Source organism: Augochlora pura, chromosome 4, assembly GCF_028453695.1.
Source record: "Augochlora pura isolate Apur16 chromosome 4, APUR_v2.2.1, whole genome shotgun sequence".
NCBI classification, from domain to species: Eukaryota; Metazoa; Arthropoda; class Insecta; order Hymenoptera; family Halictidae; genus Augochlora; species Augochlora pura.
In genome coordinates, this window is record NC_135775.1 from 28,153,245 (window position 1) to 28,171,386 (window position 18,142).

Here is an 18,142-nt window from a genome sequence, read left to right on the forward strand (position 1 = left end):
CGAAATTTTGTGTCCTCTGCCAAAATCCACAGACCTCGACACAACTTTCCACGAAAACAAATCTATTAGGATAATCCTGTCGGAAATAAAACAGTTGGGAGCAGCTACAGCGCGCTTTCACTCCGTCATTTAAACTTCAGCGAAGCTCTCGTCGTGTCGATAAATCAATTTGTTGTATAAATTACAACCCAAATATTGTTAAAATATGTTAAACCTTTAACGCTAACACGACGGATCTTTTTAACATTTCATTTAACAACTTTTCTGATTATCGTATTAGTTGTCAATTCTCGAAAAAAATCGTGCGATGAAAATAATTTCGGCTCAATTGGCGAATTACAGCCCGTCGTATAATCGCGTCCTATGCGTCGGTCAGACCATGGAGCAACGGTTCCGATCATGAATGAAAACCGTGTGATTTTCCCGCAAATTGTTTCGCAGTTTGTAGGATCGGCCACCGCTGTTATGAGTCACGATTATGTGTTAGGGGGATAAACCGGCGGACGAACGTGGATAGAAATTTCGATTCGCGTGAACGCCTGCGGCGTGTTTCAACTGGGTCGTGAACGCGCGGCGTGCATTAGCGATCGGCGATCGGCGATCGGCGATCCACGATCGCCTATTGGCAATCGTTTCCCCGGCAAAAGAACGTTATTATGTGCTCGTTACAGATTACGCCATGTTGCCCGATAACGATGCCGCGGCGTATTTCTCGCGTCTCTCCGTTCGACACCGCTCACTTTTTACCATCGGCAGGTATATATGGAACAACGGCAAAACGGAGGATCAATGGGAGACCTTACCATTGTTTCACTATTTTCCACAAAGCCGAACTGGTTTTGTGATTCCGTCCGCGACTGTTCGGCACCGAGTCACCGTCGGAAAACAAGTAATTCTATTCACTTTTTTGCGCAGGATACTATCGTTAACGAGTTTAAAAGGTCGCTTGTTCTTTAGCCGGTCAGTTAAAGCGCGCAGAACTCGCTCGCAGCCAGTTTTCGGACGTTCCCTTTGTAAGAAATATTTGCTTTTCCACCGAAACGAAAATAACTGATCCGGTAACTGTGGTAAATGGCTCGCGGATGTTTGTACAATATAAAAATCGTTTGCCCCGTTATTACAGAAGTTATCTGAATTGTTTCGATTGTGCTATAAATGAGGCAGCGGAAGATGTTTTCGTTATCTCGCGTTCGATCTCCTCGCTTTTGTCAGAACGTAGGCGATGGCAATGATTCCCCGCCAAGTCAGTGTTCCTAATAGTTGTACAAGCGATGGGAAATACTTAATTATAAGTCTGCGATTGAAGTCGGCTGGGGACGAGGTTCAAGATTAGAGAAAGCAGTACAAGTCTCTCAATTAGAAGAACTAACAATGAAATCTATGAACCCCGGGGGGAGACACTAACGAGTTTCTGAAGGTCTTCAAACCAATTTCCAGAGTTCCCAAGTTGCCGAAACCACGAAAGTCGTTCTCAGCAAATAATACAATGCTCGAATCACGGGGATAACCAGCCATAAAACAAGAGAACAAGCCAACGACCGAAGAAACAATTGCCTCTGATATCCTCCATTGCCTTAGACATCCATTTCTATTTCCAATTCGTTCGAGCATTCGGAGCCCGATCGCTGGAAGAATAATTCTTGATTTTCTGCTTTCAATTTCGTTAACAACTCGACTGCCAAGCGAACAACCTTAAATACAATATAAGCATAATTAAATCGCCCTATTTAAGTCAATTAAATTTGCGGAGGACTTTGTTAATTTCAAGGAATCAAACGCGAGGTTTTCTAGTAAAAAGTAGACGGAACTAGTCTAAAGGACTATGGCGTTATCAAATTTCCGAACGATCGCGCGACGAATTATCGGACGGTGAATTATTATCAGTTGAAACATCGAGTTATCGGGTGAAACGTTGAGTTTATCGGACCGCGGTTTCGAGTCGACAGAAAATCTAGGATCACCGGAACGAGCACAGGCGTGTTGCTAAAGAAATTTCCATTGAATCGCGGCGAAACTGAATGGAACTCGCGGATCTACTTTCATGGCGCGATGTCTTCCTACGAAAGCGAACACCCCGGCGGCTTTCCCAGGGCCGGCAATGGTAGATCGACGGACAGGCGCGCCGCTAATTCAGTCATTCGTCTAATTAACACCGCGTTTCTCACGAGCACGCAACTATCGGAGAACGTGTTTTCACCGGTTGCCGCCGCGTTTTATCAGTCCGCTTCTGGTGTCGACACTACTTTTTCGTACAAGTAGCGGCTCGGCGGTACGCTCGGTCTTTGGACAACCGTCGTCGATGCTAATTCTCGCTGTCAACGAGCTAGCACGCTGCCACCGGAACTGTTAATTAAAAGAAACTTTCTTGTCGGAGGAAACGCTAAACTTGAGATTTCTTCTGTTGCATTATTTATTGTATATACGCTCGTCGATTACATTGTCCAAGCGAAGTTTTTATCTCTTTGTCTTTTTATTTGATTCTGAGATATTCCCAGGTAAAAGTAATGATAATTAGTAGAATCTACGCGTTCTACTTTTTGACGAGACTTTCGATAAACCGGTGGAAGCTCAGATCAGATGATAAATCAATATCGAGGATTGACTGTACAATGGAAATGCGGTGGTCGCTAGTCGCATTCCACAGTACCATCCTATTTGCTATTATTAAACGGGGCTAGCCTTGACACGATACGAATTTGTTCGACGCTGATGGGCGCTCTCTGCGTCTCTCTCTTCCTCTCGCCGTGTCTCGGTTCCCACAATATGCTGCCAAATCGTCGGTTTAATTTCAGCGCGGGCCGGGAAATTTCACGCGATCGTCGCTATTTATAATCGCGCCGCTCGCGTAAATATTGTTCGCTTCGCGAGCCCGTTCCCGACGCGTTCCGCGAATGCACTTCGCAACAATTCAATTATCGCGTTGAGTTTCGACGCGGCATTCCTACGCTATTAATTCCGGTAAAATTTCGCGCGCTCTAATCGGCAGTCGAATCTCTAAATTAATCGTTATCGCGAAATTAAACGCCGTCGTACCGTCAACAATGAACACGGCAGCTGCGATTCAAGTGGAATTTTTAATCGCGACGGAGATTTCAGATCGAATTTCGATACGAGTTCGTAAACTACAGTTTATGGAGACACACTCCATTATCGCATTATCCAGACGATGCTATGAAATAGTAGGACATCCCCAAATCACGTTTTCTTCACCAAAGATCTCGGTATTGAAACAGTACAGCGACTCCATTGCTGTTTCTCGTCACGGTTAATAAAAGCTTTCGAATCATCCTCTTCATCGATATCGATGCTAAGTGGCTCGACCTTTCGCCGATTAATAAAAAATCCCATCTGGTAATTGAAGAGCACCGGTGCGGCGAGAGTCCTCCGCGCCAAGGATACCATAGCTAATAATAGTGTCGTGTAACAGTACGAACCCCCCGTTAGACGCGTTAGTTAAATCTCGTTGGCGTGCATCGGCGGTGGTGTGGTATCTGGAACGCGGGAGTTCGCGAGGGGAAATCAGTATGCCGGGCAAAGTGGGCCTCGTAATTCACGATCGCGTTGATAACGCCTCGACCGGCCCCGGCCCCGGCCCCGGCCGCGGCCGCCAGTCGTTTCGGTGCGATCCGTCGACCGACATCCTTCTCTTCTCTCGCACCCTTATCCGTTTCTACCGCCGTAATAACAGCGTCGGACCGGCTGGCCTATGATGATTTCTAGATAAGTCACGGGGAGTGGGGGAGGGGGAGAAAATCGACTGAGAGAAATCCCATGCGGACCACGGTGTACCCGGGAAAATTCGTCACGGCCCGCCTCTTGATTCGATCGTCCCCGGAGCGTGCTGCGATTTCGAAAATGCCGCGAACATGATCTCTGCCTCGGTCGAACGGCAGTCCCCTAAATCCGTCGCACCGTCTGCAATTTATTCTCGGTTGAATTCCTGCTCGGACCGGCATTGAATTTCTCATTGATCTGCGACCAGCCTTGTCCGTCGTTTACTCTGTCACCAATTTGCAATTGATCCACCACCAATCTGTTACAGAATCATCCACTTGTTTCTATGAAATAGATTTCCTCGTAGCTCGTTTCGTCCCATTAAAAATCGCTTATCTTCACATTTACGCAATTCCCCTCTCCTCTTTCATTTCTTTCTTCGCCCTCTGTTCGATCGCATAGTTGTGCTGTATAACATAGCGTTCATCCTTTTAGACGCTAAAATGCGCTGCTATTAAAATAATATTAGCCCAAATGTTCTTATATTTGATATCGTTTATCTTATCATTTAATTCAGGAATCAGTTTCTCGTTAATTTCTCGTTGATCCGACGTTCGAATTGCTCGCACACGGTTCCACTTATACTCGGTGGAAATTAGTATGAACGTTATCATATGGCTGCGAAATTGTTGGGGTATTAAGCGCAGACCTTCGCTAAATTAGCATACTTAACGGGGCTCGGAGCGGTGTTGATTGCGCAGAGAGCACGAAATTCGGGTTAATTGTCGCAGCTCTTTGGAATTTGGATCAAGCGAGTGGAAAGAATCGATCGGACGGGAACGAGTTCGTCGCGAGTTGTTGATCGTCGGTTAATTAAAGCGCACGGCCAATTGCCGCTAATCAGTCCGCTCGCGTCTAGAGGATCTGTTAACGCGCGGGACTCTGACGAGATCGAGGCTGCGCGAGAGACGTATCGTCGTTACGCTCGATTTGTCGCGGGGCCGGTAAAATATTCCGCTGGCCGGAAACGGATAAAGCACCGCTCTAGTTTCCTCGCGACGATACGTATCGTCGCGACGTAATCGGGCTAGCGGACGCGTATTTTATCGGAAGCCTGGAAATATTTCGTACGGAGCTTACGGAGCACGCCGACGACTTCGGCGCTGGCTTCATAACTAGGCTGCCGCAGATCTCTATGCACTTATGGCTCGTAAAACGGCGCGACACAAAGTCCGCTGGACTTTAATACTGGTTTTCGGTCGTGGCTCGTCAACGCCGGCCATAAATTTCTTAATGAAACTATGTTCGAGCGTGTTTACCTGCCCGTAAAAATGGAATCTGTTGCACGCGACGCCGTCGCGATTCTTTCTGGAAATGTACACAGATGTTTCCGGCAGTAATAATTTCAACCGCGCTCGCGTATCGCCGAACACGTTCCGTCGTACTGGATCGTTGAAATTGCACGGCGTTCGAGGATTATACCGGATCCCCCGCGCGACTCGTAAGCGAGCAAGATCACCGCGTTAGAAATATTCGAGCGGAACAATCGCGAAATATGCGAGGATCGCGCGGGCCGTAAACGTGCTCGCAGCCGGTTTATAGCGGAAGGACGGCACAATAAAATCCGAGCAAGTCGGCGCGGCGGAATCGAATCGAATTTCTATTCGACCGGGTGAGCGCGAGAAATTCCATCTGGTTAACAAACACCATAAACCAGCTCGTAAATACCGTCGAACGGTCCCATTTAAGTTTCAATTTAAGCCGCCGATCGGCCATGGTATTCCAGCTATCTATCCCCATTGCTCGCGCCCGAGGCGAGAGCTCGCGTGATTAAGTGCTTCTTAATAGCGCTGCTTCGAGGAATTTTCCAAAATGCCGATTCCGAGAGACAATTGAGCGACCTGGAATCGCGTAATGGCGCGAGTCGTTTTCATCGTTGCGAGAAACAGGCTGCGTTGTTCGTCGACCGAATTTATTTATTCTTGTGATAATTCGGTGTCGAGTGGATTTATTCGACGTTCCACTTCGGCGAGAAAAATACGCGAGAAAAATTCGCTCGTGAAGATCGCGCGGAGAAAAATACCGGTCGATATTCGAAAGTTCGAGGCGAGGTTGGCGATTCCGTCGGAGTGTGGCTGGTCGGCGGAGGTTCTCAGAGGAAGCGAGGAACAAATTGACTGGTTCTCATAAGATAATAAGCAATTTCGGCCGAGACAACACGAAAACTCGGAAGAGGTTCACAGGTGTTCGTGGCGGCGGCCGGTTCCGTGGGGCGGAATTGCCGAAACGGCGAGGATCGGGTGTATCGGTTAATTGGCTCACTTTTACTGCAAATTACAGACCGATCCCCGCTCACGTAATCCAGCGGCACGCGAGGAATTCCGCGCGCGCGGCAGCCGAGAGAGCCAGCCGCCTCGTGGAAACGGAAGCGCGTTACGGCTCCCCCGGTGTTCGCGCTCGCGATCTTTGCCCGAAACCGGCGAGCAATCGAGCCCGTATCGATCTGCCATTGACCGAGAGATATTGAGATCGATTCGTCGTTCCCTTGGAAGCGAAACCAAGTTCGAACTTGCAGTCGATCGAAGTTCAATCGAAATCTATCGGAGCTGAAACTTGGAATCGCTCCAGCTAATTCGAACGCATCGCGACACGCTCCTCGTTCGAGGTACGATAAAGGGACGAGAAAAAATCGCAGCTTTGATTTTTTGGACTCGTCGGAACGGGGAGATTCCGGGCTTTAAAACCGCGGCGGTTTCATTTACGAGAAAAATTTATTCAGCTCTGGGGAAACGTTTGAAGTGGCACGATTTTGGGAGCTGTGCGAAGATCCGCGCGCAAAGGTCGGGCATTATTTCAATTGTTTCCGAACGAATACCTTTCTGTGAATAATTATTCTAATCTAATATTATTTGGATAAATTTTTATCCATTTAAATTCTTGTTCGATCCAATTTTTATCCTGCAACTTCGAATTAAATATTATCTTTAGCCTTTATCTGTTATTCGTCGCTCGAATAAAATACTACTAATCTCTGATTAAAAATAAAGACTCGACGCTTTAAAACGAGATCGGGTAGATTATTTTATAATTTCTCCTCGCGAAGTTACGGTGGAGGGAACATCGACAAGATTCCCCGTAGTTTTGCATTGGCGCGATAAGTTCCGAAAGGAGCAAGTTCGGAACATAATTAAAAACTGAATTCGCATTGAGCTGAATGGAAACAGTGGGCGAGCGTGGGGGAAAAGGGTTCGATACCACGAGGAGAAGTTTCCTTTCGACGGGCATAAAAGTTCCCGACGCGCTTTCCGATTCATAGAATGGCTCCTTTCTTAATCCCGGCTCCGCGAAGAACGAATTTCCTCCTGAAACATCTGCGCATCGAAAGTTTCCCGAGGAATAACTTCTCTGAACGATGCGTCGATGAAGAAACCGTTCGTGGGAAATCCGTCGCTTGAAATCTGGACGTTCGAAGGCGGCGCGGCATTAATCGCGGCAATTAATCATTGGCGTTTTCCTTTTATTGTTCGCACACGTGGCGACACACGCGTCGCGTTCCGAATCGGCATCGATTCGCAGCCGGAGACGTTTCGCGACGTCGATCAGCGAACGGTACTTCGTGTAGCTCCGATCGAATTTATTCACCATAAACTTCACCATAAATAGAATCTCGGAATTTCCATTTACCGTTGCCATTACACGGCCGCACCGAGATTTAAGGAATCCACGAACCTGTTATCGATCCCGGCTATCACTGCTTGAATACCTGTGACCGCTCTCCTTCTCTTTCCCGTAGTTTCTCCCGCTCCTTTATTTTTCCCTCCTATTTGGTGTAATTAGCGTCAGACATTGTCGATAGTACTGGAATTTTCGTACCATTTTTCCGTCCAGATTTTCCCTGTTGTTCGGTGCAATTAATGTCGGACAATTGACAAATCGCTCGAATGTTGTCCTGGAATTTTCTAATCATTTTCCCATCCATTAATGGACGTTCTGAGATATATAATTCTATCTTCTTCCAAAAACATTTTTCATTAATTTTGAAGATCCTTTTCTGTCGGGACACGATCGTCAGCCGATCGGGATGGGACGAACCCCAGGTGCGAAACCAGTGGTGTCCGGATTCTTATCACTGGTAGCGTCTATTAAATTGCTACGTTAGGCAAGGATGCAAAGGGTGTCCCATTTTGTTGGCCGCGCTCGAGGTTGTTCAACGGTTACGCAACATTGGCCTCGAAAAAAAGGGGGATGGCGAGCCGTGATTTTCTATAAATATTCAGATGGCTGTAATTTATGCGACCCCGAATGCACGCGGTGGCCAAGAAGACCGTGCGCGCGCGCGCGCGCGCGCGCGACGAGTAGAGGCTCTGCACATGCACGTGCAAAAGTAGGCAAATCAAATTTAAACCGGGAGAACCGAGAGGAACGACGCGGCCAGAGAAATCTGGCGTTCTGGGTCATCGTTCGGGCTCTCCGGCATTCATCGCGGGTCTCCTCGATTCCTCCGTACGGGGACCTCTAAGCAACCTGAAAATCTCGCTCGCTAAACCCTCGGGAAATTCTCGCCGTGGTCGATTGTCGCGCCTCGGTCGTTTTTTTAGATCTCCGCCAAACATTTGCAACAAATAGCACGATAATGGATCATCCCCAAATATCTTGTTGCTATCTGTATCTCTTTGCAAGATTATTTATTAGCAGTATCTCGTTCAGTTACTCTGTAATAAATCTCGCGCTGTCCACTCTTTCCGATTAAAAATCCCACTATTCTGTTAATAATTCGCCTGTCGGGTACGAATTTCGCCCGGAGGAAAATCGACACCTGAAAACCCGCACCGGCGCACGTTGCAAATAATTTCTGTCCCGACTCGCGAGCCTCTCTCGCGGAATCACTGTCGCGTAACTGTTACCCGTTCACGGCTCGCAAATATTGAAAATAAAAGAGCGGAGGACTGTTTCATCGGCGAGGTCCTGTGTACGCCGGTGTTACACAACCTCTCTCTCTCTCTCTCTCTCTCTCTCTCTCTCGCCACGGTGTGTAGAGGTGTGTGCGCGCGCGTAACCGTTCGCCGGGTCTCCCGCGGACCGCAGAGCGAGCAAACGAGACAAGGAAAAGGAACGGGCGTCAGAATTTTCATCACCGGGGCCTCGTCCTCAATGGACACCGAACAATGCAACCTGTACGTATAACTGTTTGCTCTGGACCGCTAGAGCGACGCTGCGAGATAGGGAACGGAGACGACAGCAGGCCGGCGCGCACTCTAGAAACCCGTCGAACCAATGAAAAAGGAGTCGACGTTTACGCGAATCCAACACGCAGACCGTGTTTTCCCGTAGCTTCGCTATCGTCGCCCTGATCCCCGATAACCCCGGTCTTTGGTCAAAAATTTCATTAACAACGAGATCGCGTCGCTGCGGATGATCCCTGAAAGAATTCGTCGGAACAATGCCGCAAGTTTATCGACCCCGTCGAATCTTAATTAAAAAATAGCTTAATCAAGGCGCGGCTTGTTTTATTTAATGGCCGTCTTATGAAACTTTTAATGAACCTTGTAAGCTGTTACACAAAGCCCCATTTCGGGGATTAATGCTACCGAATCCGACTTTGAGGGCGGCGCATGTTTCCTGCGTCCGCGGTTCAAGTTGGACCATTAGTACAAGTTTTTGTATATCTTTTTCGTATCCAGAGAGATTCCTTTATCATCTCCGAATTATTTAAAATTTATGAAAAAACTCGTCCGGTGACGGACATGGCACTTAACATGGAATGTTAATAACTGACATGGAATGTCTTAACGAAATTCTCGAAACTTTGATCCGGGGAAACAAGGTTGCAACTAATGAGAAGTTCGAAGAAATATTCGCAGCCTCGCGACTCAGGCGGGGATCGACTTATATTTCTGGTCTCGCCGGGAACCCGTTTAATTTCTCGGCTGTTTATCGGTTGTTAAATATTGAGTCAGCGAGATCTGTCCCCGAGCATTATTAAATTGGAACACCGAAAGGTGGAACGTCGGCGAGAAGCGAGGGAATAAAAGTATTGGCAGCGATATCGGTGAACTGCATCTGGTGCATGTGCATCTGCATTGGCTTGCATCCCGACCCACTTTTATCTCCTTTTTTTCTGGACCAGTCGGCCGCACCTGCCGGCAGGAACATTTTTTCGAACACGCGTACCTCCCCGAGTCCTTTCATTTTTTTCTCTCTCCCTCTCCTCCTCTTCTCTCGGCTATCCCTTCGGGGACAGAGCCCTTTTTTCGCTCTCCTCTCGCCTGGGCGATTCGAATTTTACTTTGCAGCCAAACGCTTCGACGAAGCTTTTACGCGCGGTGGAGAGCTCCGCGGATCTGGAACACAATCAGGGCGAATATATTTCTCCACTTCTTACGGACTGTATTCAACTCTTTTCTGCATTCGCGACGTCTAATATCTGATACAGGTAAAATTTTGCGTTAACCCTTTAATTAACCTTTTGCATACGAGCAATAATTCTAAGGCATCATTAAAATTGTTGTTTCAAGATAAGTTTTATGTTATCAAGGTTTAAGCTGAAAGAATTATCGAGAGAGTAATTAATCTTATACAGAAGGCCAGTATTTTCCTTTCCATTTCGCTCGAATCCTCCTAAACCCAATGATCGACGTTGGATTTCGCGTCGTCGCTGTATTTTCATTATCGATTGCATCAAGCCCATTTCGATCGCTAGTGCTGCTTTAATCCTCGCCACATCGCCGCACATGCAGCCGATTAATAAAATCGTTAACGCGGGAGATGCAACGACGTCAGGCCACGCGCTGCTTCAATTTGGCTTATTATAAATCAATCTATTATAGCCACACACAGGTTCGCCTAGTCATGCCCGCATCTGGACGATGATCGACGACGGCGCGAGCGGTTCACGGCGCTTATTACTCTCCTTTTTTTTCACGGCGGTTCTCCTTTTTTCCCAACGCTGTTCCCGCAGCAGAGACGCGATCGCGGCGAGCAAACACCATACTAATAAATCGTCTTGGAAGTAGACCGAAGACCGCGGAGACCCTGTAACGTGTAAACGGACAAAACGGGTGTATCGGCCGTATGTTCTGCGGTTTATTGGCTTAGCATTCGGCGACTCGTGTTCCTCGAGGCGTCGCCTAGAGTCGGGAAGCCTTAAATTCGCCTCGGTACCTGCGGATTACGTGTTTCGTCTCGTCTAGACGGTCCACCACCACGTGGGCCGTTCCTGCTCGCGAACGTCCAGGAAACCCAGGCTACAATTATCCTCTGCATTATTTTATTTTTCGTTGATAATTCCTAATGCCGTTCGTGGATCCAATTGCCTTAATATTTCAGCGTGAATTGTCTGGGCAATCGGAGGTGTAGCTGAAACACCGATTAGGAGAAGACAGGTACGCTAATCGGGGGCAAGGTGCAGCATTGATTCGAGGACTTTTTAACGCCGCGGGCGGTTCGAAAGTTGCGCAATCTTCGAATTGCGACAGTTCCAGTCGGACACCTCCGTGACATTTCATTTACGACGGCTTAATAACGCGGTACACAGTCGTTTAATATAGTCGGGGCATGTGCCAACGAGCCCGACGAAATGTTCTCGCGTGTTCTCTCCTCGCGCACTCTCGCTTTCGCAACGGTCGTCGGGGTTCGAGGAAGCGCGGCTACGAAATTGCACGGAATTGGCCGTTCTTGAATTAAGCAGGCAAATTTCTGTTAACGGACTGAGAGAGAGGGAGGGAGACAGAGAGAGAGAGAGAGAGAGAGAGAGAGAGAGAGAGAGAAAGGAAAGGTGGCGGGAACAAAGCATGTAATGGCACTTGATTTGTTAGAACGCAAGAAGAAAAGTGGCGAGTTGCGTAATCGGAGAAAATAGTCTTTCTGGAACAATGGGGCTCGGAAAGGATCCACGGCTGAAAGAAAGTTAAACGATTAGTCGATAATTGGCGCCGTTAACGGCTGCAATTGCTCCCGCGGAAGGAGGGGTAGAACGGTCCCCGATCCGTAAATAGGCACGCGGCAATCGAGCGATCGAAACGCACGGCGAACGCGGAAGTCCGAGCCCGTAGATCCGATCGTGACGGAAATAAGAATAAAGGATTCACCTGACTTGCTGAAAAAAGAGGATGCTAGATACCGGATGCCGGGGACAATGGGCCGGAAGAGAGACACCGAACGCGGCTGTTCGGTGTTTCTCTTTTCGCCTATCGGGCGCTCGCGTACCGACGGATAAATTGTTCCCATTTTTCGGTCGATGGAAACGCGGGCAAAATTCTGCCACATGTTCGCGCCTCTCTGCTCCCCTCGATTTTTTTTTTTCACGGAAACTCTTGTCGCCCCCTTTATCGCCAAACATCGTAAAACATTGACCCACTTTCTCCGACAGCGAACTGCAAATTTTCATCCGCGAATGCCGTACTAATTGCTCGTTCTCCCGCGAACCAATCAATTCTAGAACACTCTGGGAAATTCGTTATTAATTCTTTGCGATCAAGAAGTTAATTTGATGACTGAAAGTTACCGTAGACTCTGCGCCGTTGTAACTAGGTTACGGATTTAATGCCGTAGAGTAAAAACGTGTAGGTAAAATACAAATTTATGAGGAACCCGTAGGTTTAAAATAAATTTGTAGCAAATTTGTGCTGCTCGATTGTTTCGATTAACAAGAGCGTTAATTCGAAAGCGACGATAAACCGTGGATTTGACACACCGTCGAGCGAATTTCATTTGCGGCAAGCCCGAAGAAATTCGGCCGCGTGGCCGCGGGGTGTTATTTCTGGGGGCACGTTACCGTCGTTCCAGCCCCGGGGACGGCGGAACGAGCATCCACCGCGTCTTCTCCCCCCATTGAGAATACAATTTTCGCCAGCGGAAAGTTCGACGCGGGGTTGATTTACGACCCGGAAAAACCCCGCAACTCCTGGCGGTATCTTTGGTGAAACACTCGGTTTCCGTTTCCCCGAGGCCACTCGTGTTTCCTGCCACCAGTCGAATGCAATTTTCCCGGGCGAAATTGAACCCGGCCTTTATGAAGCCCTCGCCGGAAAAGTCTCGCTCGATCCTGGCGAAGGGACGCGCGTGCCCTCGTTAAGCTTTCCTTCCGCGGCCCGCGGAATCGTTCCAGCGTGACTTTTCTCGGCGACAATTGAATCCGGAGAATTCTCGAAAATCGAATTCACTACGGAAAGAATACAATGAAATTACACGGTGACAAAGGTGTGCGCGAACGTACACGTAATATCATTGGTAACAGGCAGTGTTAGAGAATTTTTTGTACCGTGATAAGTTCATTCATTTACTAATTTATTTATTTATTTATTTGTTTGTTTACTGGCGAGAAATCAATTTATATAGCTGTGTAACATGTCTACGTATAAAATTGCGAGCTTGTTTTGTCCAGCGTTTCGAGACGGAAAGCATGCGACGACTGGGTGCATTCCTGCTGACAATTAGAGATGCATACGAGGCTCGCATTCAGCGAGCCAGTTTCTAGGACTGTACAGTGCATGGGGGTAACTCGCTTAATTAGGACGGGTTATGTCTCCTTAGTGAAAAGTACAGAAAAAGCTGTAGGGAAGAAGAAAGTTGAATGGCACGAGGAGCCGCATAGGATTTGTTTCAAGCACTTACGCGGTTTATTAGAGTCGCTCGTTATACTTTACTTATCATTTTATACCATTCTTTACTTTACTAATTACTATTTTTTTACTTATTACTATTTATTCATTTTTGTTCACACGTTTGTTCAATATACGTTCGTCAGTCAATACGTTAACATTTCGTGAAATCGGCGAAACGCGAGTACAAAAGTTCTCGCGCTATATTTCCTAAAAATATCAATAGAACTCCGAGGATCGGAGGCGCAGCGTCATTAAAGAGCTTGTCGTCGCCTTGAAATTAATTGGACAATTCTCATGAAAGCATCGCGCGGTCCGAGCCGATACTCTTCTCCGACATTCGAAGCAGAGAGCTCTGTAGAGAATCAAGCTCGTTCACACAATTCCGCAGCGTCCATTCGGCGCGCCGCCGTTAGGTCGGCGTATTTATCGTCGTTCGGCGACAGCCTAATATTCGTCGGCGTTGCATTATGTTTAACGAACGAGGGCCCCAGAAATTCCGCGTCCCGGTAATCGTCGTTATCCATAAAACGCGGCAGGCTGGAAAGAGAGATTAATCGTGTGCCGCGAAACTGGAATACGTTGCCGGGCAGGATTTGCATGCGCACTCGTTAGTCCGGGGCCACTCTTTGCCAAGGTTACGGGGATCCACCGACGTCCCCACTTTTTTCCTTTTCCTTAACGAGCTTTTCGTATAATAAAGTATCCCCGCTGCTTAATTGTCCGCTATAACGCCCGCTTATCTCGATCGATTAATCGCCCCCGGCCCTTCTGCCTCGCGCTTAAAGCCGAAGTATTTTAACCATTAATCCATATTAAAACATTGTTGCGACTTTATTTTGCATTGAATGATGGCGTCTTTTCTCGTTCGTTTCGACAGGGTTGCACAATTTTGCAACGTTTCCTCGGGCTGTGAAAAATATTTTCAACAACCACCTTTCGTTCGCAATTCGAAGACTTATCGGCCCGAGGATTTTTCTGCGACGTTTCCCGGTCGACACAGCGTTTTTCTCTAATTCCCCTCCAGAACTCCACCCACCGGCCGATCCTCGACTCGATCCAAAGTCGCCGGGACGCAGGACTGGTTCCTCGAGAAGCTATCGATCAGAAGGTACGACCCTCGCCACAAAGAACAACGCGAGAGAAAGACCGAGAGTGAGTGAGAGAGAGAGAGAGAGAGAGAGAGAGAGAGAGAGGGAGGAGAGAGCCTCTCGTCGCGTTCGGATTCAGTAGTTTTCGAGCCTGCTCGATCCTCCAACGATCCTTGCCGTGGCCATTATAGATCGGAGAGAGTTTCGAGATCGCCTCGCGATGGCTCCGGGCGGCTCACCTGGCGGTTTCGTGCACGATCCCCTGAACCGGAGTAGTGGACCCTCTCCATGGACCGTTTAAGAGTCCCTCTGCGAATCCTCTCCCAGGAATTAGGAACGAAGGACGCGATATTTCACGCCGCTGTAATCATAAATTTGGTCGACGCGTTGGGCCGATCGCAAGTCTAGCAGCTTAAACAAATCGACGGAGTTTCGGGTGGGAATATAATTAAGAGACACGGATCTTAAAGTAGAAGATCGATCATTTATGTAGCAGGCAATAGCTTCCCGAAATATTGCAAGTGTATCGTAATTAGATGGCGAACCTTTATCAAAAACTATTATGCTATCGTTCTTCGTAAAATGTAACTATAGATGAATTTAGTCCGCTGTCCAATTAGAATACACTCTACTGCGAATAAATAAATTGGAATAGACGTGGTACGAAAAGCATCGATAGGATTACAAGTAGAGGGGTTGATTTTCGAGACGGCTGGCGTCGTCGAGAAACTTGTCCCCCCCTAAAGAGACGACATGTCAGGGACTCGCGCGCGGACCGGGTCCAGACAGTAAAAAGGGGTTCGCGAAAAATCGCCGGATAATCGGCAGACAGAGGGGCATCGATAACGCGTTTCTCCTTTCATTTTCAGCCGGCGTGGTGGTGATCGTGGCCTCGAAGCGAGTCCTTTTACGGCGGGGACGAGCATCGAAAGCGGAGACAGCCAGAGCCTCTCCCTTCTCTCTCTTCCTCCCTTGCTCTTCTCCCACCGTCCGCGACTTTGGCCCAGAGACACGAAAGGCGGCCGGCCGGCCCGACGACGACGACGGATCAACAACTACGAGAAACAAGAAGAAGAAGAAACGTCTCGGAACGGCAGGTACAGCGGCCAGCATGGAATAAAGGGACGCCGCGGGATCATAAACCCAGGGGATTCGGTGGAAGGGAGTTCTCTCTCCTCTCCCTTGGCCCTGGCTGGTAGGGTCAGGTAGAGAGCCACACGAATGAAATGTACCGGCCTGGAGAAATAGAGACCACGAGGAGGTAAATAGCGGATGGGAAAGTCGGGATAGAGGTACCGAAGTGGCGGGAATTCGGCTGTTAGAGACTATAAGAGATATTGGTTCGGTTGTAGGAACAAGAGTCTCACGGATAAATAAATAAGAGGAGAGATACCTGGAAGAAATTCGGGCGCTGAGGAAGGTATTAAACCGAGGATACCTCTAAAGGAACAAGAGTCGTTCGAGATAGGCGAACACTTCGGAGAGACACGTCTAGAGGAGAAAATTCAGACACCGGGGATAGGAAATTAAGGATCGATAGGCACGCGCGAGCCTGCGAGAGTCTCTTTCGAAGATAAATCGAGACGATAGAGAATCTAATCTGAAGAGAGTCACTGAAGAGAGTCCCCGAAGAGACGAGAGACAGCTCGACGAGTAATTCAAGGAGCGTATCAAGAAAAACGTCGACCGGCAAGAATGAAGAAATAGGACACCTGAAAGGAGATCCGGAATGGTTTCTAGGAAGAAAGATAGAGGAAGAGATTAAGAAGAATTGAGACGGATAGGTGACCCTGTCGATAAACCGATGAGGAAGCCGGCGTTCAAAAGAGGAGAGTTCCAGAGGAATGAAAGCTTGAAGACAGAACTGTGCAAAGGATAGGAAATTGTAAAGGAGAGGAGAACGGGGGAAGAAAAATTGATCGAGCATTCAAGAGAGGATCTCGAAAGAATGGAAGCTAGAAGATAGAGAGAGAGAGAGAGAGAGAGAGAGAGAGAGAGAGGAGGGGAAGAGGAATTTTATTTTAAGAAACGATAAGGAACCGTGAAAGAGAGGGAACCCGTATAATAAAAATTGATTAGAGGAGGTGAAAAGGGCGTCGATATTGAGGGGCTGCGGAGGGAGGAGGGCTAAATGCCTGATAAACGGACGACAGAGGTGGAAGAGGCCTAAGAGGGAGAGGAATGGGTGCCGGGATGGGCAGGAGCGGGACGAGCGGCGGGTTCTTAGAGGCGCTTCCTACGGGAACGCCGCTCCACGTGGCCATGCTCGGCCTCGACAGCGCCGGCAAAACGACGGCGTTGTATCGGCTGAAGTTCGACCAGTATCTGAACACCGTGCCAACCATCGGCTTCAACTGCGAGAGAATTCGCGGCGGCATCGGAAAAGCGAAAGGTAAATCCTTAACTTCATAACGCGCGGCGACCTACTCTTCTCAACTTTTTTTTTGCAGAGAAATCAAGATCCCACAACCCACGAGAAGTCTCGAATACTTAACCGAGAAAAATTAGAGTACCGTTTCTACTTCCATTTTAAAGCCTCGTATGCTCGTCGAGAAAATTAAAGTGCCATTTCTAGTTCCATAAATATCAAGTGTCAAATACTCGTCAGAAATTCGTACGAAAGTACTGCTTTTAGTCCCATAAATATTAAGTCTTAAATTCTCGTCGACAAAACGAGAACGCCATTTCTAGTTCCATAAATTTCGAATCCCGACGAGCTTTTGAAAGGATTTCAAGTCCCGATGAGAATTTCAGACTCCGATAGCAACGGAGTTCTCGACACCGAAAATTCGAACGCGAATCGCAAGTGGAGCGGAGTCACCGTCCTCAGAAATTAGGGTCACGCAAGAGTAAAAGGGATTACGCGGTCTCAGCGAGCAGCCGTGCTTAAGATAGCAGGCATCGCCGCGCAAGTTTCTTCATCGGTTTTATGGCTAGACTAAATCGGTTTTACGAGCGCGTTAGTAATCGTTTAATCGATAGTTTTCTTCCTTACTTTTCTGCCGCGCGCGTTTTCCCAGAAAATTTGCAGCCGTATGAAGTAATCGAAACGACGCGAGACGTATTCGTATCTGACCACTGTGTTATCCTTGTCTGCCGCAGGTGTGAACTTCCTCGTGTGGGACGTGGGCGGCCAGGAAAAGTTACGGCCTTTGTGGAAGTCGTACACTCGGTGCACGGACGGGATCATCTTCGTGGTGGACTCGTGCGACGCCGAGAGGCTCGAAGAAGCGAAGATGGAGCTGACCAGGACAGCCAGGAGCCCGGACAACGCCGGCGTGCCTATCCTGATCCTGGCCAATAAACAGGACTTGCCAGGTAAGGCGATAACACTCGTATCACCTTTCCTACAAACTAATTGGCTAGAGATTTCAAAGGCGAAGAACACCTTGGGACCATAATCATTCGAAGCATAGATTTCACTCGGCAAATCCCGGTTAAATGATTCTGATCGATGATCTCTGGAAAATAGAATGGCCTTTGAAGTCTTCTGAATGCACAGGATCAAGTGGCCGAGAAAACACTATCGCATTGGTTCGAGGCGCAGGGCTTCGTGTTGGAAGTCTGCGAATGCACTTGACCGAGATTTATAGTAGAACATGTTTAGATTCTAGATCAGCGGCTCTTCATCCTCACGATGGGGCTGCCGCTTCTTTGATAACGTTGAAAGAAAGCTGTCGTAGAAAAATTAATCTGATCTCATCCGAGCACGGTTCGCCGGGTCGAGCCGTCTTGCGT

The 18,142-nt window shown here is 48.1% G+C and overlaps 1 protein-coding gene across 4 annotated transcripts in view; it reads left to right on the top strand.

Moving 5' to 3' along the window:
* The window catches only part of Arl4 (ADP ribosylation factor-like 4), a 54,391-nt gene that overhangs the window by 26,557 nt on the left and 9,692 nt on the right, over nt 1-18,142 (top strand). For 3 of the 4 annotated variants that reach the window (XM_078179406.1, XM_078179405.1, XM_078179404.1), the window contains 2 exons: nt 15,274-16,796; nt 17,507-17,722. In XM_078179406.1, the coding sequence (XP_078035532.1) occupies nt 16,586-16,796; nt 17,507-17,722 (427 nt within the window). In that variant the 5' untranslated portion in view covers nt 15,274-16,585. The remainder of the gene's footprint in view (nt 1-15,273; nt 16,797-17,506; nt 17,723-18,142) is intronic. The other variant, XM_078179407.1, reaches the window with a different exon arrangement.